The 23,057-nt window shown below is 37.1% G+C and overlaps 1 protein-coding gene across 4 annotated transcripts in view; it reads right to left on the reverse strand.

Annotated features, from left to right (window-relative positions):
• Positions 1 to 23,057, reverse strand: part of DDHD1 (DDHD domain containing 1) — a 120,340-nt gene that overhangs the window by 51,092 nt on the left and 46,191 nt on the right. For 2 of the 4 annotated variants that reach the window (XM_011961815.1, XM_011961813.1), the window contains exons 2-5: positions 12,976 to 13,149; positions 12,322 to 12,342; positions 2,481 to 2,609; positions 998 to 1,145 (exon numbers count right to left, since the gene is read on the reverse strand). In XM_011961815.1, the coding sequence (XP_011817205.1) occupies positions 998 to 1,145; positions 2,481 to 2,609; positions 12,322 to 12,342; positions 12,976 to 13,149 (472 nt within the window). The remainder of the gene's footprint in view (positions 1 to 997; positions 1,146 to 2,480; positions 2,610 to 12,321; positions 12,343 to 12,975; positions 13,150 to 23,057) is intronic. The other 2 variants (XM_011961816.1, XM_011961814.1) reach the window with 1 other exon arrangement.

The raw sequence follows: 23,057 nt of genomic DNA on the forward strand, positions 1-23,057 counted from the left end.
ACACCAACATGGCACATGTATACATATGTAACCTGCACACTGTGCACATGTACCCTAGAACTTAAAGTATAATAATAATAAAAAGAAGTTGAATTGTATTTTTATTTTAATCCATTAGCTGACATTAAGAGATGTTACAATAAAAAGTGAAATAAAACTCAGCATTGCATTATTATTATACAGGTGTTGCTGAAGACATACTTTCTAGTATCATAATACCGTTTGCTTTATAAGGACTCAAATAAACCTTTATAAGCCTCAGAATCAAATAAACTGGACTTGTCAACAACAGACTTGTTCTCTTGGCATCATCTATAACCGATTATATTTTTCTTTATACTGGCTGCTAGCTCAGAGCCAAGTTTGTGGTAGAACCCTTAACCCTAATATGCCCTTTTAACAAAGTCGTTAATGTTTTTGAAACACGCAAATATCATATATACCCCTAAAACATCTTAAAAAGTTTTAGGATAAAACTGAATATAAATAAACGAATGAGGTAAATAACCTGTCTGGTGTGTTGGCAAATAATCCACTGTTTTCCACGTAAAATTCAGAGTTCAGTTTCCTTGGGTAGCAATTAATCGGATAGGTTAAGCTGCTAATTGGCTAATTCTTAGCCTTTTAGAGTTGTGCAACTTTGCAGTATTCTTAGTTTCTGAAGTTCAGAGAGTAAGATATAACCTAAAACTAGATATTTTTCTTGCTTTCAACCTTAGACTATAAATTAACTTAATATATTAGATTAAAAAAGGCTTCCTTATCCCTCTTCTTCTCCATACTGTGGGGAGAAAAAAATCAAACATCATCATCATCCTGTAGACATAATCTCTCTCAAAATTTGGTCCAGATACTTGATCTATGACTTAAGAGGTATTCGAATAGTTGGCACTGGAGGAACATGCAGTGGAATTAGTATACTGTTAATATCTCTTACACTCTGGATGAAAGTTTGGATTCTAGACTAGATATAGAATGTATTCATCAAAGAACTTACATGGCTGTATTTTTAATAATTCTTCCTTGGTCCATTTTCTGCCCAATGCCATGCACAACAAATACAATATGGGTAGTTTGTGATGGCTTGTCTTCTAATGTGGCTTCTTCTACATAACCTCTGTGAAGTCTGGTCCCACTACTTGATGCTGTAGAAAAATTTTAATTCTAAATTTACTATTTAATCTGAGAAATAGCATTTTCCACAATATGTTTAAAGAAAAAAAAGAAGTAAAAGGAATATTATGAAAAAATTTCACTGGCTGTGGGGGAGGAAATAAAAACTGTAAGAAGGTATATATTGATCAGCTGTGATATAAAGTGAACTGGACACAATACCAAAGCCGGAAACCATAAAGAGAAAGAAATGGAAGGAAAGAAGGACAAATTGAATATATAAAAATTTAAAGCTTCTATATTATAATAAGAAAATATCAGGAAAAAAGAAATGGCAAACTGGAAAAAATATGCAAAATATAACACATAATTACTTAAGTATACAAAGAGAGCTTACTAATTAAAAAGTAAAGACAACCATTCAAATAGCAAATTAAGCTAAAGTTACACAAGGTAATTCAGAAAATAAATACAACTAAAAGATATTCAAAGCACATCACTGAAATTAAAAATGTAAAATATGGTATAAAAATTGTATCAAACTTTAAAATTCTTTTTACATTTATTTTTTGATAATGCTCTCACATCTTCCCCAGGTATCATTCTCTCTTTTCTTTCATGTAGTCAAACGTGTCTAAAGAGTTGTCAGGCCAGGCACTGTATTTCAAGTCTGTAATCCCAGAGCTTTGGAAGACCAAGGCAAGAGGATGGCTTGCAGCCAAAAATTTGAAACTAGCCTGGACAACCTAAGGAGACTCTGTTTCTACAAAAAATTTTAAAAATTAGTTGGGCATGGTGGTGCATCCCTGTAATCCTAGCTACTGAGGAGGCTGAGTTCAGAGGATTGCTTGAGCCCTTGAGGAGGCTTGAGTTCGGAGGACTGCTCTGTCCCCCTAGGGGACAGAGTGAGACCCCATCTTAAAAAAAAGAAGAAAAAAGAGTTGTCTATTCTCATTGCTTCCATTGCTTCACCTTCTACTTACGCTTCAACCCATGCCGATCTGGTTTCTGCCCCATCAATCCATCTAAGTCACCAATGACCTCCAGGTCACTAAATATGATGGAAAATTTTCAGTCCTCATCTTCCTTGACACTATATTTCAACTGCCACAATTTAGGTTTAACAGCTTTTGTGCTTTTAGAAGTATAAAGGATATTTATTAATCTTGTTAAATCATTCTAAATATATAATTATTCCTTGACGAACACATCACCTCAACTTAAAAAGTTTCATTTAAAAAGGAATCTGTCACTAAATTTAATACATTTAAAACATACTAAAAACAGAACATGAATTGTCTATTTTGGATACAGAAAAAGTCAGATTCCCAAAATTTTGGTAAGCTATAGTAATATTTAGCGATTACCTTTAGAAAATCCCAGTTTTTGGGTAACTGTTCTTGCAATTTTAGATGTTGTTGCATCACTATAAAGATATACTTCATCCACACTGTGCCAGTCCACATGGTTTCGACTCAACTTGAAACTATGAACAGCTATTGCAAAAAGGAAAAGCTAATTTGAAAGTCTCCAAGACAAACTTTATTTGTTTGAAAAATTATAACACTCAGATTTTTAAATCAATGTTATCTAACAAACTCGAATATGAAAATTCAATAAAACACTATTTCACATAAAAGTTATGTGAAGCAAGTAATGGATAGGGACTTTATTTTATAAATGATTAATCCTGCTATAGGGAATCACAACTTTTTAAACCATTGAGTGACTTAACTATCATAATTTTAACCTCTAATATACAGTTTCTATGTGTTTTGATAATTAAACAACTGCTTTCCCAGGTGATGTGGTTGACTCTTCATTGGGTCTAAGGCATATATACTTCAAGCTCTCAATAGCTTTGACACAGCAACTTAACTTCAGTTTCTTCTACTGACTTTACTAAAAATATCAAATGATTTGTAAAAATTTCACTAAGTGCTAGACAAAATAAGACTCAGGGGAAAAAATTTACCTTTAAACTGGGAAAAGAATAATCTATTAGAAAATGAGGTATTTTTGGAATGCATAGTGAAGCCAATAATTACTGGATATTGCTCATCATAGCACAAATCCAAAACTTAAAGATATTTTAGTATACAGAATTAAGGAAATGTTTTTCTGCCACGATGTTCAAATCAGTATGGTTGGCTGGGTGCAGTGACTCACGCCTATAATCCAGCACTCTAGGAGGCTGAGGCAGGAGGATCACTTGAGCCCAGGAGTTTGACAGCAGCCTGGGCAACAATAGTGAGGCCCCATCTCCACATAAAAACAAAAAAATTAGCTGGGCATGGTGGTATGTGCCTGTGGTTCCAGCTACTTGGGAAGCTGAGGCAGGAGGATCATTTGAGCCCAGGAGGTCACGCCTGCAATGAGCTATGATCATGCCACTGCACTCTAGCCTGGGCAACACAGAGAGAGAGATCCTGTCTCAAAAACAACAACAACAAAAAATCAGTATGGTTGCTGCATTTCTGTAACTGGGGTAATGCCTGGTGAAAATGAGGCCTTAAAGAAACTCCAAATCTATATTCTTTAGGAATTCATAAGTCCCAGGAGCCAGGGACTGTGTCTTGATCATTTCTTATATCCCTAGCACCAAAAAGAATATCCTATCACAGTGTCTGGCACATACACCACAAATACAGCAATGTTTGTGGAAGCAGTAAAAAAATTGATAAAACATATCCATCAATTCATAATTTGATAATTCTTACGTTTTGAGGGCCTCAAGCTTTTCCTTTATAGCTCTGGTATATAGGTAGAAAAAATTAACATACCCATCTTCAGATTTATTTTCTTAAAATTCTTTAAGAAAGAATTTTATGCTTGATTTATTTTCTTAAAATTCTTTCAAGGCAAAATATTATCTCCCATTTTACTTACAAAAATACAGAGGTACAAAGACATAAACTGACCTGCCACAGAGTTAGCTACAGGCAGAGTCTAACTCTTCTGATTTAAAGATGGGCTGAAAATAACCTCAAGCTAAATATAAAAAAATATAGCTCTGGTCAAGATCTATGATCATAAGACATTTTTATGAAAACCTATTGCCTACTAGGATATAAGGACATTATAAGGAACAGTACTTCTTAGTTATATTAAATATGCAATTTCAAAAATCTATGAAAAACCAATTTATATTTTACTTACCTGCCATGGCACATTACTAACACTGTACACCAGATCAAGATTCAATTAACATAATGAACATAAATTATATCTTCAGCTCCAAAGAAAATAATAAGGTCAGCTTTTTAAATAAAAGAACTTTTCATAAACTAAAAAAAATCTTTTGCAAGGGTTTAACAATCACTTTTCTAATTACATATCTGATCCATGCCATGACTTCAAGCTTTTATATGTTTCTAAACCACATTTTTGTTAAAATAGTTGTGAGCAACAGATGCTTAAAACGTTAAACTATAAGACCAAGATATTTAGAGATTAATGTTAAGCCAGAAAAATTCTTTTCCTCCTTAAATCATCCACATATCATCTTAAAGTAAACCATTTTAATGTTTGGGAACATCTATCTGAACATCCTGTTACTGGACTACATACACTGTTTACCAATATTTATACACATAATAAAGTAGCAGTAAACAAAATAGTACAATGGACACATTTTTAAAAAACTAATACTTTCTTTGCTTTAAATGCAACTAAATGCTATAAGCCAGGAATATAACTACATGGAGAAATAAAACTACAATTACTGTACCTTGGGAATGCTTTCGTTTAAGACCTGCCGCATCTGTACTCTCCTTATATCTTCTCCATTTGAACAGAGAAGGGAGGGAGAAGGGAGGGAGGTGGTAGACAACTAAGAAAGCAAAAACACTGAGCTTCAAAGTAAATTTTAAATGAGATTTGCCATTTTGCCTTTTTGTTCTAGTATTAACTGTAAAAAATGAGTTGTATTTGAAAAACATTATTCTAAATGCTTTATTTATATAATTTCTAAGAATCAGTAAAGCAAAACATTAGTATAATGTTTATCAAATAGCTGCTGTACCTTTACTGAAAGAAAAAAGGCAAATGATATCTAAATTTATGAAAAACAACTGTGATTATCATGTTTAATGTCTTTGCATAGAAAGAATTTTTTAAAAAGAACATAACATTTTCAAATGCTAAGAGATTTATAAACTCCATCTTTACAATACTAAGGTTATTTACTCTCACCAAATTTGTGACTGACATAGCCAACAGCTGATGTACAAATTGAGAATGCAATAAATAACATTTTACATATCTAATGCAGTCTCCCTGAGAAGATACCACAGCATACATTCTACTAGATGCCTTCCACTACTGAAGTATAATGGAACCTTCCTTTAGGGGGAAAAAAAAATTCTTTTCTCAACTCCATTCAAGTTATTAAAAGATTTTAAAAAACAAAACTTTTACTAAAAACCAAAAATCAAACTGGAAGTTCTGCTTTTAACTTTGCCTTTGAAAAGACTGTAATAAAATAATGAAAAAAGTCATTAGTAAAAATGTATGCTGTGACAACTTGTAAGCACTAAACAGACGATGTAGAGTAAAGCGAGGCACAGACTTGATATTTGGCAAATCAGTAGATAACCTTAAAGTCAACATTTTCCCTGTCAAATTTTGGTAGTTATATAAATTTGTTTATATTTTAATCAAGCAATTATTTAGAAGTTCACTTGAACTTGAACCTTACAAATTAGTTTCTCACCAGTTAATAAATTACAGAATCTTTATGATTAGCTCAAATTTATGTTCAAATATATTTGATTTTCATCCTCACTCCCTTCTATATTAATGTGACATTTGAAGGTTAAATACTGCTCAAATACAAAAATACTTAATTCCTGTTTTATAGTACTAGAAATTTAACAAATCTGTTGAATATGCAGATGTAGTATATGCAAAGATTTGTGTAATAAAAGTAATTGAGACATGCTTACAAGACACTTAATAACTATATCTATATATATGTAATCAGATAGCTACAAAAACTGTAAACTAGAACTAAAAGCTGGATTGCTACGTCAGGATTTTAAGAACATTTCCTTGTCACGGAGAGGTAGAAAATGACAACTGATGCACTTTTCTTCACTGAAAATGTTTCTTCTTTCATGTGCCTTCTGGTCAGTTACTGAGGAGCAGATGTACCACTTAGACCAGGAAACAGTTTTAAACAAAAAATTCATTAGGAAAAATGCTAATATATCAAAGTAAACCAAACTGACATAAACTTGATACTTTACTGCTTGAAACAAAAACTAGATTTTGTAGATCTGGTAGTAAAACTAACGTGAACCAATTCCATATTATTAAAAGAGAACGAAATGGGAAATATATGGACCATTTGACCATGTTTTAAAATTATGTAAACGCTTTCAGAAAGCTACCCAAGGTACACAAATAAAGGCGTTCTTTTCTAAAATAATAGTATAACTTAAGGATTAAAAAAAGACAAACACCCCTATACACAGAGAAACAAAGAAAAGCTTTTTTTCATCCTCCAGAGAAACATATTTAAAACTTTTTCACAAAATTAAATAGACATGGTTCTTTCTTTTCAAATGTAATTCTTATTTTCACTTGAAAGTCATTTGCTTTATTTATTACACATCCTGTAGCATACAGAGCTTAATTTTTTGAACCCAAAGCACAGAATTAGGGGTACTATGATAAGTACAGTAGAGGAAAAAAAGTTTACTATCGATCAAACAAAGATCACTGTTAAAGAAAATTCAAATGCCAGAAAGCACTATTTAATTTTTTTAAAAATAAACTTTTAGTTAGAAATTCTTACATAGTATTACCAAAGATGCATAAACTCAAAACATAACTGCAAATGCTAGTTTATTAATGCTAACATTTAAAATTTTAATATGTTAAAGTCTTACATAGCAATGAAAAAGATTTAAAATACCAAAAATATTTCCAATAAATTTCCTTACTATATCTTAAGGAAACTTTCTGCATTATATCATTCTGAAAGCACTAGAGAATCGCAAAAGAGGGTTACTGCTGCTGATGACATACTAATTCCTACAACAGAAAAACTAACTTTTCCCTTTAGAAAAGCTGGCAACCTGAAAAATTCCAACCCCAGGAAAGCAGTCTTACACATCTCAAACCTGCCAACTATAATGAGAAAATTCCTGGCATATTTCTTGGACCTCAGAGAAATAAAACTAGATAAATTTATAAAATTAAATAATAACTAAAAGCTAGAAGGTGGGAATCCTCTTAGTCACCAAAGAGAGGAGAAAAGGAAAGCTAGTTAGAAGGTGAGCACCCATCCATCTTTTTAATTGAGCTTTGAAATGCTATCTTCACAGCATGGGGTATATTTATTCAGCTACAGTGATAGGAAAACATACTTAATCCATCAGCTTGTTAAATGTCATAAATCTTTACAGAGACACCAACACCTGTGCTGCTATGGCACCTGAAATTACCTGGAACTGTAAAAATTCCAATCTTTTACTTTCAATCTATCTGTAATTTTTATAGTCAGGTCTTGCGTTCTCAAACAATCTGTCACTTTGCCTTTTAATTGGAGTATTAACTATCTTATATATACAAATATATTTATATTTGTTGTTACTGATATGGGTGAATAGGTCTGTCATTTTTCCATTTATTTTTCTCTTTGTCCCATCTGTTTTTTGTATCTCTGTTCCTCTTTTCTTGGTTTATTTTGGGTTAATTGAATATTTTTTAGTACTTCATTTTAATTCTTCTACTAGACTTAAACTTTGTAATTTAGAGTAATTTTAGACTTAACAGAAAATAGCAAAAATAGTACAGGGAGCTATGACATATCCTTCATCCAGCTTCCCCTAATGTTAGCATCTTGCATAACTATAGTATAATTATCAAAACTAAGAAATTAACACTGGTACAATACTATCAACAAATACACAGACTTTATTCAGGTTTCTCTAGTTTTTCTACTAGTATCTTTTTCTGTTCTACGATCCAATCCAGGGTACCACACTGCGTTGTGTTGTCATGTCTCCTTAGTCTACTCTATTCTGTGACAAATTCCTCAGTATTTACTTGTCTTTCATGACCTTGACACTTTTGAAGAATGCTGGTCAGTCAATTATTTTGTAGAACCATCCTCAGTATGAGTTTTCTCACGACTGAATTGAGTTTACTCATTTTCTAGGCAGAGTGATGTGCTGTACTTACCCATTCAGTTCAACCTTTTTTTTTTTTTGAGATGGAGTCTCGCTCTATTGCCCAGGCTGGAGAGCAGTAGCGCTATCTTGACTCACTGCCAGCTCCGCCTCCCGGCAATTCAACCTATTTTTTACTGACTACTATATATGTTTGGATAGGTAAGATGTAAAATGAGTGAAACACTAATCTAGCAGATTTAAGTATTAATGTTTACCAAATTACTTGTTGAAGTCTTGATTTCTATTTTTATGTTTCATCCCAAGTGAAACAATAGGCTTTCATTTGTTAACTAGATAAACATTTTCTAGCCCAGGAGGTAGGGTAAGAAGAAAATCAGTTTTCATTTTAACTCTCACAGAGAACTAAGTTTGGATTAAAGTATCTAAATCACAAAGTCATTATCTTTTTGTGGGTTATCTTTATTTATATGCTACAAAGAGCTACACAGTGTACCAAATTTCCATGTCTTGTTAATTCAATGCTCATTTTGAGATTAGTTAGGGAAGTTAATAAAGAGGAAAATATTAAATACAGGTGGCATCCCTGATCTGCAGATTCAACCAACCACAGACAAAAAATATTTGGGGACAAAAACAAAAAAAAATAAAAAATATTATCAATCAAAAACCAATACAGTATACAACTATTTACATGGCATCACACAGTATTAGATGTCATAAATAATCTAGAGATTATTTGAAATACACAAGAGAGGGCTGGGCACAGTGACTCACACCTGTAATCCTGGCACTTTGGGGGCCTGAGGCAGGAGGAACACTTGAGCCCAGGAGTTCAAGACCAGCCTAGGCAACACAGTGAGACCCTGTCTCTACAAAAAATTAAAAAAAAAAAATTAGCCTGGTGTGGTAGTGTGCATCTTCTTGGGAGGCTCAGGTGGGAGGGTCCTGGAGCCCGGGAGTTAGAAGTTGCAGTGAGCTGTGATTATGCCACTGCACTGCAGCCTGGGTGACAGAGCAAGACCCTGTCTCCAAAAAATAAAATAAAAATAAAATATACAAGAGGATGCTCATAGATCATATGCAAATATCACTCCATTTTATTAAAGGGACTTGGAGGTCCTCAGATTTTGGTATCTGGTGGGGGGGGGCTGGGGGGGGCGGTGCGCCTAAAACCAATCCCCTACAAATACCAAGGGATGACTGTACATTTAATCTGTTTGTGGCAAGAACCACCCTAACCAAACAGCCAAGGTCGGAAGAAAAAGGAATTATTATTTATTTTAATGTCCCTGTCAGCAAGAACTACTAGTTTCTTTGATATTCCCTAGAGCATTTAATAAACATCCCTGAATATAGTATTTTTAAATGTTTTAAATTACTGAGGTTTTTCCAGAAAGCCTTATGTGAATAATTCCACTGCATTGTGATTATCTACTTGTTTGGACGAACGGAGGCAGGATGGCACACTTCCGGGTTCTTCTTCACCAACTTTTCCCACGCGCGCGAAAATGCAGCTGGCGCCCGGGAAGGTGCAGACCAACCGGGCATGCGCCAGGTGATGTCAATCCGAAGAGACCAAGATTTACCTGGTCGCACCTGTGGAACGCCCCCTGACACGCCCGTGTCCCGCCTATTGCCCTCCCACTCCTAGAAAAGTCGCTCTCGGCCAGCGCGCCACGCGGCCTTCCTCAGTCCTCCACTCCTGTCGGGATGTCAGGACTGCAGGAACTCCGTCCGAGAGCCCCATCGGGGGGACTCTGCCGGCCTCCTTTGCCGGAGGCCAACAGACCTCTCCCTACCCACCTACTTCCCTGAAGCTAGGTGACCAAAATAAATTTGCAGTTTTGCTCCTACCCTTGCCTACTCGCTGGTTCTTTTGTGCTAGCTCTGGTGGTCTTAGAAAAACAAATCACTACTCACTTTATTCCAAGTATCTTTTCAGAATATGTAATATTGACTGTCTAATACTATGACTTCTTGTACTTACTCTTTTGTAACTGTTTTCATCTGCTGACTTTATTTACTCTAATAGGCTTAAAACTCCTTGAGGGTAGAAACCGTGTCAACTTCTCTCACAAAAGTGCCTACCACATTACTACACATGGGATCATTCAAAATCTGACAATATGAATAGTCAAGGCTTTATAAATGAGAAAATTTAGGTGGAAAGGGTATTTTCCTCCCTCAAACTAATGAAGTATAAAATTTCAGAAGCTTAGAGGTAACAGTACATTAAAAAGATTATAATATTTTTTAGTCTTTGTAGTTATAAGTTTGAATTATTTTCCCAACAATGGTGGCTTTTTGGATAGGAAATGTTCTTTCCTTAAGACTTGTTATTAATTTCAAATGTACTATGCAATTTCCCGTAATTTTCAAAGTCAAACGTCACAAGATATAAATATGTTTAATACTGAATAAAAATAAAGTGACTAAAAATTATGACAAAGATATGTTCAGTTGAACGTATCTTTGCTAATAAAAAAAATGCTGAATCTTATATGCCACAGTACACTATAAAAAAAAATTTTCTTCTAATGAACCTCAAAGAATCATTTTGGAAAGATTACAATGCAAAAATGTTCTACTAATTTAATAATTTTCCATTTCTAATTAAAATTTTAGTACTCCATGTATATCCATAAAGATAACAAAAAAATTACAATATCCGAGAGATTGCTACCCTAGAACTGACATATACACTCACACACACACATATGCAAAGACATTCTAAAAAATGTACTCACACAAATAAACCATCTTCTTATACCAGTCTTATTTAAATTCAAACACTTTCAGAAAAACTGAAGTATCTTGCTACATTTAACATTTAGGCAGGAAGCAGAAGTAAAAAGGACATATTAAATTTGAATTTTTATTGTAGTAAAAAACAAGATTAGAAACAGGTAGAATCTAGAGATGAAACAGAGCTGATGATTAATCTCCACAGGATGACTTAGCAAATGGAAAAAAAAAAGTTCTGAACACAGAATGAGAAAGGGGAACCATCTACTTGTATTTTTTATACCCATCCTCTTTTTCCTCCAAGCTCCTGGATTTTTTTCATGCATTAATAATAAGAAACTCAGGTGGCTAAACTGGGTTTGTGATGGTGAAACTGACATTTTTGTGGCAGAAGACTTAGGAGAATTAATAGAAGGAAAAAAAAATCTGGAAGTCTGACTTCTCCAACGGCAGTAAGATTATTTTATGATAAAAGGTTTGCCGTTCAAATACTATGAAGTAGACTTTTGAAATTATTCTGATCAATAGTGATGAGAAGTTATAAAATATTTCAGTCACAACCATAAGATCACAGATATACAAAACTTTCTATTTTTGCTATAAGGAGATCAAAGTATTACATGGCAATCTGTAGAAATAGCTCCTATACTGGGCTGCTCCTTATTTATTGACATGTAAGAACCTTTACATTTTACAGTGAAATGAGGACATATTTGATTCTATAGATTAGGAAAATAATATATTTAGAATTTCCAGAGTACGGTATCTGGCACATAACAGACAACTATTATTATATAAATTTGTTAGCTTTAATTGCCAATTTATTCAGAAGTCACAAGTTTCCTCAGTCATGTAGACTTTTAACCAACTAGATGTAAATGATATTTTAATTTGATATAAGCTAAACTACACAGATTCTTGTGACAAATACATACATACGTTCAGAGAGGTAAGAGAGAGCAAAGAGTGGAAGAGAGAAAAAACATGGAATGTTACTAACAATAAGAAAAAAAAATCCCCTGCCAACTTAAAGCTTACTGTTGACATTAATTATGTTATATAAACAATTACTTCCAACCACATACTTCGTCTTTTTCAAGCTTCATTCTGTAAATTACCTGATCAATATTGAGTTTTTCTGCCTTAGAGATGTTTTGGGAGGGGAAGGGAAAAAAATAAATTCATATTTTAATTCACTGGATTCAGCAGAGCTTGTCAAGAAACCTCCCAAATAAAGGCTAGCATGGATGAAGAAACGCTTTTAGAAGAAAAACTTCAGAGAAAACTACAAATTCTAATCTACCTGTACAGTTATACTCACCAGAATAGCTGATCCCACTGCCTGCAGTAAATGGAACAATAGAAGTGTTTTTAACTTTACCACATATTTTGAAGTTTACTCAAGATTTAGACACATAATGAAAACGTGGCAATCTTGGCTATTATATAGTAGTTTTAACTGTTACAAAAATATGCAAGTGCTGAATAAAGAAATGTAAGGAGTAGATTGTTCCAAATTAATGCTTGATATGGTTTTCAATAGGTGATAGCTGAGAGATACACAAAGATAATTAAAGATTTTTTTTTGAACTTCAGGAAAAGAACACTGAAATATTAGTGAAATTTGTCTTTTGATATAATGACAAGGAATTTTTTGGTTAAGTTCAATTTCCTTTGATAACTAAAAAAATTACTAAAAAAGATTAAATAGGGAGTACATTGTAACAATTTGTACATTTATAGTAAACTGTGTTAATATCATGACATTGACCATACATATTAAAATAAAAATTGAGATAGTTCAGATATTTATAGCAGTTAATTTTTAAATTCTAGAATAATCAAATGTTTAAAAAAATCAAATTTTCTAATTCTAAACCTCCTGAATTATTATGTCAAATTTACAAATTACTCTAAACTTTATCAACAACTTACTTGGTTTGTAGAATATATTAAATGTATCAATCGATCTTACCATCTTTGCCGTCTATGGATTTTGACACTTCAATATCAAAATTTTCCTGCATCTGCTGGCCTCTAAAACAATTGAGATGTTCTTGCTCAATTAAATTACTTTCTTCCTCTTCTAGAGGCTGCCAAGTGCCATCAATAAACCACTGTCCACGCATTACTGGTATTTTATCAGCCTCTGAAAAAGAGAAATCACAGAATTATACATTTTAAGATTCAGCTTCCCCAAAAGAGACATAGTATCTACAATCTTTTATTTTGCTACTGCTGTCACAAAAACAGATTCTCATGACCCAATACAATCATATAAAGTTTTATTTGTATTTATTTATTTTGAGATATTTATCTTGCTCTGCTGCCCAGGATAGAGTGCAGTGGTGTGACCACAGCTCATTGCAGCCTTGATCTTCCAGGCTAATTTTTATATTATTCTGGTAGAGATGTGGTTTTGCCATGTTGCCCAGGCCAGTCTCAAACTCCTGGGCTCAAGAGATGCGCCCACTTTGGCCTCCTAAAGTGCTAGGATTACAGGTATGACCCGCTGTGCCTGGCCCATTTAAATTTTTAAAATCCAGATTTTGAGCCAGAGTGTATCATATTCTATAGCATATACTTTTACTTATATTAAATACTACACCTAAAAATCACTTTAGCACTAGAAAAATAGATGAGCAGCTATGTATATAATTGAGACTCTGAGTAACCAAAATTAGCAGCCTAAGGCGTTAAAACGAGTTTCATGCAAGGCTCTGATGATAGTTCCAATGTCTTAGAAAATATTAATATAAAATCCAGAATAGTGTTTAGAAATAGTGTGTGTGGTAGTAGTGTGTGGCACTTTTTAGAGCTGCCTTAGAGACTAGAGGCTTCTAGTAAGTATACAGGATAAATGAAACTATTATATTAGCAAATATTTAATCTACTTTAGGGAAAAAAATATTTTTCTTGGCTAACTTTTGATTAAACACTGTCCCTAGAAACTTAAGGCTTCCAGTTGTTATTTAAAATAAACCACAACTGTCAGCTAAGCTATCTTGAATTCTTTAACACAATTTTTTAATATAGCAAAAATAAAATAAAAATAACAAAACCCTAAAAGTAAAAAGCAAAATGAAACAAATGAATCTAATCATGTAGAATGTGGGTGGTTTAATCACATAAAGAGAAATTATTTCAAGTGAATTTAAAACTCTGTCATTTATACACACATCTTTGGAAATAAAATATGGAGAAAAAGAACAGCAAACATCTTAAATCTTTTGCAATAACTATATTGTCAGTAATACTATTTGTATTACTAATTTGAAACTGTAGGTTAAGATGAATGTGTTCATTTTATTAATATCATTAGGAACCTAGATTTTAAGCATAAAACAAAAGAGATACAAATATAAAAATCAAATAAAAAAGCTTGTAATCATAAATTTTAATGAAAAATTTCAGTATGGACTAATGATGTATTTTCTCTTTGAAAAAAAGGTCCTAGTTAAGGCCTAGAATTGAAGACAAACCCAGTATAAGTGAACACTCCTAATACAAAGATTGTGAACTGTAAATATCATTTCCCATTAAAAGAAACCAAGAGTCCTTGAAAAAAAATGGCTAAACTTCAGGTTTGAGACAAGAAATATACTAGATGATCTTGAAACATCTTGTCATACCAGATTTGTACTGTGATGTATTTAAACTTTTTCTATTATGTGTTTCTATTGCTACTTGCATTCTCCTATATTCTACTATAGTGATTCTGGTATATTTAGGTGTTTGTTGTGTCATTTGGTACCTAGATACCAAAAAATATTATAACTTCATTGTGAATTATGGCTTTAACCACTATAAACATACTGTCATACTGAATGGTTTTTGCCTGGATTCTACTTTATCAAAATGGAAACTCCTGATTTCTTATTTTTTCCATTTGCCTGTAATATCTTTACATATTCCTTTATTTTTGATGGCTGGAATCACTGTTTTATACGTCTCTTACGTAAGGCATAGAATTGGGTTTTGCTTTATAAAGCCATTTGAACACCTTTTTATTTTAATAGATGAGTTAAGCCCATTTATGTTTACTAATATGATTGACATATTTGAACTCAACTCTATATAGTTACCATGTTTATTTTTCACATTTATTCTTTTTTTTTCCTCTATGTTGTATTTCTGCTATTTTTGCTTTTTTTGTACTTTCTTTTGGTAGTTAGGAAAATTTTAATTTTTTTTTTTTTTTTTTTTTTTGAGACAGAGTCTCGCTCTGTCACCCAGGCTGGAGTGCAGTGGCCGGATCTCAGCTCACTGCAAGCTCTGCCTCCCGGGTTCATGCCATTCTCCTGCCTCAGCCTCCCGAGTAGCTGGGACTACAGGCGCCCACCACCTCACCCGGCTAGTGTTTTGTATTTTTCAGTAGAGACGGGGTTTCACTGTGTTAGCCAGGATGGTCTCGATCTCCTGACCTTGTGATCCGCCCGTCTCGGCCTCCCAAAGTGCTGGGATTACAGGCTTGAGCCACCACGCCCGGCCAAGGAAAATTTTAATTTTTTGTTCCAGTGGTTCTCTCTCTCTCTCTCTCTCTGGTGGTGGTGGCGTGTGTGTGTGCATGTATGTGTTTTAGAGTAACCCAAATCTCCTTTTTGCTTACTTTACTTTTTATTATCTGGTCAATCCATTTAAATGGTATTGTATGACTCTCATTTATTACTTATATTGTGGAGAATGACCTTAATTCTCTCTTTCTCTGTTTACCCACTTATTTTTAGTTTTATTCTTTTTACTTTGTCAGAACATATAAAAATTATACCTATGTCCCCAGCACTGTTTTAAGTCTTAGGTCTACATTTAAATACAGTAAATTATCACCACATATTTCCTAAATTCTTGTGTGTTCAAACTGTTTATCTGATACTCTAAAGACAGGTTGGCTAGCTTGTGCTTTATTTCTTCGAGTTTTTAAAAATGGTGCTCCACTGTAGCCTTCCTTTGAATATCGTTCTAGGCCAGGTGCAGCGATTCATGCCTGTAATCCCAGAACTTTGAGACGCTGAAACAGGTGGATCACTTGAGGCCAGGAGTTTGAGACCAGCCTGGCCAACAGAGCAAAACCCCATCTCTACTAAAAATATAAAAATTAGCTAGGCCTGGTGGTGCATGCCTATAATACCAGCTACAGGAGGCTGAGGCATGAGAATCACTTGAACCGGGGAGGTGGAGGTTGCAGTGAGCCAAGATCATGCCACTGCACTCTAGCCTGGGTGACAGAGTGAGACAGAAAAAAAAAAAAAAAGAATATTGTTCTTAAGGAATCTGATGTCAGCCTTTTAATAATATAATCTTTTTTCCCCTCTCAAGAGGTCCAGGAAAAAAGTCTATAAAATCTAATAGTTTTAACTAGGCTATGACTCAGAGCTGTTCTGTATTAATCTGTCCATGATGGGGCCTTTTAATACGTAAAATTTCAAATTTCCTATTATTTCTGAAAAGTGTTCTTGAGTTATGGTTTAATTAGTTCTGTTCTAGTGATTTGCTTTTCTTCTTCAGGGACTCCAATTTTAAGTATGTTAGTTCTTCTTTTGTCTATATTGAATTTAAACTACTTTTTACATTCTCTTGGTTGTTTTCCTTCCTTTTATCAATGGTTGTTATTAGATTTTTATTTGAATCTATTCTCCTATTGGCACCTTGTAATTAATATATAGTAGTCCCCCCTTGTCCGTGGGGGATACATTCCAAGACCCCCACTGGATGCCTGAAGCCTTAAATAGTACTGAACTCTATATATAATGTTTTTGTAATATACACGTATTTATGATAAAGCTTACTTTATAAATTAGGCACAATAAGAGATCGACAACTAATAATAAAATCCAACAATTATAACAATATGCTAGCATCACTACTCTTGCATTTTGGAGCCATTATAAATAAAATAAAGGCTACTTGAACACAAGCACTTCAAAACCACCACAGTTGATCTGATAACCGAGACAGCTACTAAATGACTAATGGACCAGTGGCATAAACAGTTGCATATCCTAGACAAAGGAATAACTCCCATCCTGGGCAGGATGGAGCAAGATGGCTGGAGACTTCATCACACCAATCAGAAAAGCATCCAATTTAAAACTTGTAATTGTGGCTGGATACAGTGGCTCATGCCTGTGATCCCAGTACTTTGGGAGGCTGAGGCAGGAGGATCACCTGAGGTCAGGAGTTTGAGACCAGACTGGCCAACATGGTGAAACCTCGTCTTTACTAAAAACACAAAAATCAGCCAGGCATGGTGGTGCACACCTACAGTCCCAGCTACTTGGGAGGCTGATGCAGGAGAATTGCTTGAACCCAGGAGGCGGAGGTTGCAGTGAGCTGAGATCATGCTGAGAGACAGGACTAGCTGGATTTCCTAGGCCGACTAAGAATCCCTAAGCCTAGCTGGAAAGGTGACTGCATCCATCTTTAAACGGGGCTTGCAACTTAGCTCACACCTGACCAATCAGGTAGTAAAGAGAGCTCACCAAAAAGCTAGTTAGGCAAAAACAGGAGGTAAAGAAACAGCCAATCATCTATTGCCTGAGAGCATAGTGGGAGGGACAATGATCGGGATATAAACCCAGGTGTTTGAGCCAGCAACGGCTACCCTCTTTGGGTCCGCTCCCTTTGTATGGGAGCTCTGTTTTCACTCTATTAAACCTTGCAACTGCCCTCTCTTCTGATCCTTAATTAAGGCTCAAGCTGAGCTTCTGCTCGCTGTCCACCAATGTTTGCTGCCATCGCAGACCCGCCGCTGACTTCCATTCCTCCGGATCCAGCAGAGTGCCCACTGTGCTCCTGATCCAGCAAGGTGCCCACTGCCGCTACCAATTGGGCTAAAGGCTTGCCGTTGTTCCTGCACAGCTAAGTGCCTGGGTTCATCCTAACCGAGTTGAACACTAGTCACTGGTTTCCAAGGTTCTCTTCCATGACCCATGGCTTCTAATAGAGCTCTAACACTCACCACAGGGCCCAAGATTCCATTCCTTGGAATCTGTGAGGCCAAGAACCCCAGGTCAGAGAACACGAGGCTTGCCACCGTCTTGGAAGCAGCCCATAACCATCTTGGGAGCTCTGGGAGCAAGGATCCCCGATATTTGGTGACCAGAAAGGGACCTCCAAAACGGTAATATTGGACCACTTTCACTTGCTATTCTGTCCTATTCTTCCTTAGAATTGGAGAAAACACCGGGCATCTGCTGGCCATTAAAAACGATTAGTGTGGCTGCCAGACTTAAGACTCAGGTGTGAGGCTATCTGTGGAAAGGCTTTCTAACAACCCCCAGCCCTTCTGGGTTGGGAGCATTGGTCTGCCTAGAATCAGCTTCTGCTTTCAATTTTCCTGGGGAAGCCCAGGGCCGACTAGAGGCAGAAAGCTGTTGTCCCGAACTCCTGGCATTAGCTGGTTGAGATCATGGCTAGTCTCTATTCAACAGTCACCCGTGCGTGCACCCCTACCTTTCCTTCTGACCCATACCCTGGGTCCCGACCACAACTTTCTTGAAAGTGTAGCCCCAAAATTCTCCTTACCTCTGAATCTACTTCCTCTGATCCCTGCCTCCTAGGTACTAATGGTTCAGACTTTCATTTCCTCTAGCAAGTTGTATCTCCAAAGGGATCTAAGGAAGCTCTACGCTGTGTCCTTAGGCATCTAGGCTATAAACCCAGGGATTCTTATCCCTAGTGTCCCTCGGATTTAGATATACAGCTCTCGACATGGGCAGTTACGTAGGACCCGTTCCCCACCACCCTTGCCAGGGCCCCAAGTTTGTAATGGCTAAGAGGAGGGGAGAGAGAGAGACGGAGGAGAAAGAGAAAGAGAGAGAGGGAGGAGAAAGAGAGAGAGAGAGACGAAGGAGAAAGAGAGAGACGGAGGAGAGAGAGAGAGACGGAGGAGAGAGAGACGGAGGAGAAAGAGAAAGAGAGATGGGGGGAGAGAGAGAGAGAGAGAGATGGAGGAGAGACAGAGACGGAGGAGGAAGAGAGAGAGACGGAGGACAGAGAGAGAGAGACGGAAGAGAGAGAGAGAGACAGAGGAGAGGGAGGGAGAGAGAGAGAGACGGAGGAGATAGATGGGGAGACAAAGAAAAATAGTAAATAAAACCAGTGTGCTCTATTCCTTTAAAAGCCAGAGTAAATTTAAAACTATAATTGATAATTGAAGGTCTTCTCCGTGACCCTGTAACACTCCAATATTACCTTGTTGTCAGTGTAAACAAGGACGTAGCCTGAAAACACTGAGACCACTGACAACTTATAGCTTTCCTATCAAAAATCCTTAATGCAGTAACCCGCGGATGCATTCAATCTGTAGCGGCAACTGCTTTGCTAACAGAAGAAAGTAGAAAAGTAACTTAGAGGAAACCTCACTGTGAGCTTCCTAGTTCAGAATTATTCTAAGTCAAAAAACCAAAAAGGTAACTCTTAGTGAGAGCTAAGTAAGATTTTTAAGATTCAAAAATCTTAAAGTATGGGGCTATTCTGTTTAAAAAAAGGTAATTTAACACTAACTACTGATAATTCCCTTAACCCAGCAAATTTCGTAACAGGGGATTTAAATCTTAATTACCATACAAAGGTCTGACCAGACCTAGGAGGAACTCCCTTCAGGACAGGATGATAGATGGTTCCTCCCAGGTGATTGAGGGAAAAACCAAAATGGGTATTCAGTAATTGATAGGGATACTCTTGTGGAAGCAGAGTTAGAAAAATTGCCGAATAATTGGTCTGCTCAAAGGCGTGAGCTGTTTGCACTCAGCCAAGCCTTAAAGTACTTACAGAATCAAAAAAGATATCTTAATCCCGACTCAAAAGGTTACCTACATCCTCTCTGGAATGAATTTGCGTAAGAACTGTTGTTTATGGGAATGCATCTTGATGGGGCGGCTGGGTTTTATGAAATACTCCGGAACCCAGCCCAGCTCTAGGACTCACCCCTGAGCACAAAGGCAATGTTGGGCACGCTAGTAAAGGACCACTAGAATCCAGCAGCCTGGACCCCTTTCTTTGTGATCAAGAAATGAGGGAAAAGGGGTATAGGACTGCTACATCGGTGAGCATAACTAATCCGATAAGCAGAGGTCCATGGGTGGTTACGCACCCTGGAAAGGAATAAGCATTAGGACCATAGAGGACGCTCTAGGACTAATGTTCATCGGAAAATGACTAGGGGTGCTGGCATCCCTATGCTTTTTTCAGATGGGAAACGTTCCCCCCAAGGCAAAAACGCCTCTAAGATGTATTCTGGAGAACTGGGACCAACTTGACCCTCAGACGCTAAGAAAGAAATGACTCATATTCTTCTGCAGTACCGCCTGGCCATGATATCCTTTCAAGAGGGAGAAACCTGGCCTCCTGAGGGAAATATAAACTATAACACCATCTTACAGCTAGACCTCTTTTGTAGAAAAGAAGGCAAGTGGAGTGAAGTACCATATGTACAAACCTTCTTTTCATTAAGAGACAACTCACAATTATGTAAAAAGTGTGATTTATGCCCTACAGGAAGCCCTCAGAGTCTACCTCCCTACCCTGGTGTCCCCGACTCCTTCCCCAACTAATAAAGACCCCCCTTCAACCCAAACGGTCCAAAAGGAGATAGACAAAGGGGTAAATGATTAACCAAAGAGTGTCAATATTCCCCGATTATGCCCTCTCCAAGCAGTAGGAGGAGGAGAATTAGGCCCAGCCAGAGTGCATGTAGGGCCTTTTTCTCTCTCAGACTTAAAGGAAATTAAAATAGACCTAGGTAAATTATCAGATAACCCTGATGGCTACAATGATGTTTTACAAGGGTTAGGACAATCCTTTGATCTGACATGGAGAGATATAATGTTACTGCTAAATCAGACACTAACCCCAAATGAGAAAAGTGCTGCCGTAACTGCAGCCCGAGAGTTTGGCGATCTCTGTTATCTCAGTTCAGGTCAATGATAGGATGACAACAGAGGAAAGAGAACAATTCCACACAGGCCAGCAGGCAGTTCCCAGTGTAGACCCTCAATGGGACACAGAATCAGAACATGGAGATTGGTGCCGCAGACATTTGCTAACTTGCACGCTAGAAGGACTACGGAAAACTAGCAAGAAGCCTATGAATTATTCAATGAGGTCCACTATAACACAGGGAAAAGAAGAAAATCCTACCACCTTTCTGGAGAGACTAAGGGAGGCACTGAGGAAGCACACCTCTCTGTCACCTGACTCTACTGAAGGCCAACTAATCTTAAAGGATAAGTTTATCACTCAGTCAGCTGCAGACATTAGAAAAAAACTTCAGAAGTCTGCCTGAAGCCCAGAGCAAAACTTAGAAACCCTATTGAACTTTGCAACCTAGGTTTTTTATAATAGAGATCAGGAGGAGCAGGTGGAATGGGACAAATGGGATACAAAAAGGCTACCACTTTAGTCATGGCCTTCAGGCAAGCGGATTTTGGAGGCTCTGAAAAAGGGAAAGGCTGGGCACATCCAATGCCTAATAGGGCTTGCTCCAATGTGGTCTACAAGGACACTTTAAAAAAGATTGTCCAGATAGAAATAAGCCGCCCCCTCATCCATGTCCCTTATGTCAAGGGAATCACTGGAAGGCCCACTGCCCCAGGGGATGAGGGTCCTCTGAGTCAGAAGCCACTAACCAGATGATCCAGCAGCAGGACTGAGGGTGCCTGGGGCAAGTGCCAGCCCATGCCATCACCCTCACAGAGCCCTGGGTATGCTTGACCATTGAGGGCCAGGAGGTTAACTGTCTCCTGGACACTGGCACGGTCTTCTCAGTCTCACTCTCCTGTCCCGGACAACTGTCCTCCAGATCTGTCACTATCCGAGGAGTCCTAGGACAGCCAGTCACTAGATACTTCTCCCAGCCACTAAGTTGTGACTGGGGAACTTTACTCCTTTCACGTGCTTTTCCAATTATGCCTGAAAGCCCTACTCCTTTGTTAGGGAAAGACATTCTAGTAAAAGCAGGGGCCATTATATACCTGAACATAAGAGAAGGAACACCTGTTTGTTGTCCCCTGCTTGAGAAAGGAATTAATCCTGAAGTCTGGGCAACAGAAGGGACAAAATGGATGAGCAAAAAATGCCCGTCCTGTTCAAATTAAACTAAAGGATCTTGCCTCATTTCCCTACCAAGGGCAGTACCCCCTTAGAGCCAAGGCCTGACAAGGACTCAAAAAAATTGTTAAGGACCTAAAAGCCCAAGGCCTAGTAAAAGCATGCAATAGCTCCTGCAATACTCCAATTTTAGGAGTACAGAAACCCAACGGACAGTGGAGGTTAGTGAAATATCTCAGGATTATCAATGAGGCCATTGTCCCTCTATACCCAGCTGTACCTAACCCTTATACTCTGCTTTCCCAAATACCAGAGGAAGCAGAGTGGTTTACAGTCCTGGACCTTAAGGATGCCTTTTTCTGCATCCCTATATATCCTGACTCTCAATTCTTGTTTGCTTTTGAAGATCCTTTGCACCCAACGTCTCAACTCACCTGGACTGTTTTCCCCCAAGGGTTCAGGGATAGCCCCTATCTAATGGCCAGGCACTAGCCCAAGACTTGAGCCAGTTCTCATACCTGGACACTCTTGTCCTTTGGTACGTGGATGATTTACTTTCAGCTGCCCGTTCAGAAACCTTGTGCCATCAAGCCACCCAAGTGCTCTTAAATTTCCTCACTACCTGTGGCTGCAAGGTTTCCACATCAAAGCTGTAAAACTACAAACGGTTCTTCAAATGGAGCCCCAGATATAGTCCATGACTAAGATCTACCACAGGCCCCTGGACTGGCCTGCTAGCCCATGCTCCGATGTTTATGACATCGAACGCACCCCTTCTGAGGAAATCTCAACTACACAACCCCTACTACGCCCCAATTGAGCAGGAAGCAGAGCAGTCACCGGCCAACCTCCCCAACAGCACTTGGGTTTTCCTGTTGAGAGGGGGGACAGAGAGACAGGACTAGCTGGATTTCCTAGGCTGACTAAGAATCCCTAAGCCTAGCTGGGAAGGTGACTGCTTCCACCTTTAAACACCGGGCTTGCAACTTAGCTTACACCCGACCAGTC

The sequence above is a fragment of the Colobus angolensis genome, unplaced genomic scaffold (assembly GCF_000951035.1).
Source record: "Colobus angolensis palliatus isolate OR3802 unplaced genomic scaffold, Cang.pa_1.0 Scaffold57, whole genome shotgun sequence".
Taxonomy (NCBI): domain Eukaryota; kingdom Metazoa; phylum Chordata; class Mammalia; order Primates; family Cercopithecidae; genus Colobus; species Colobus angolensis.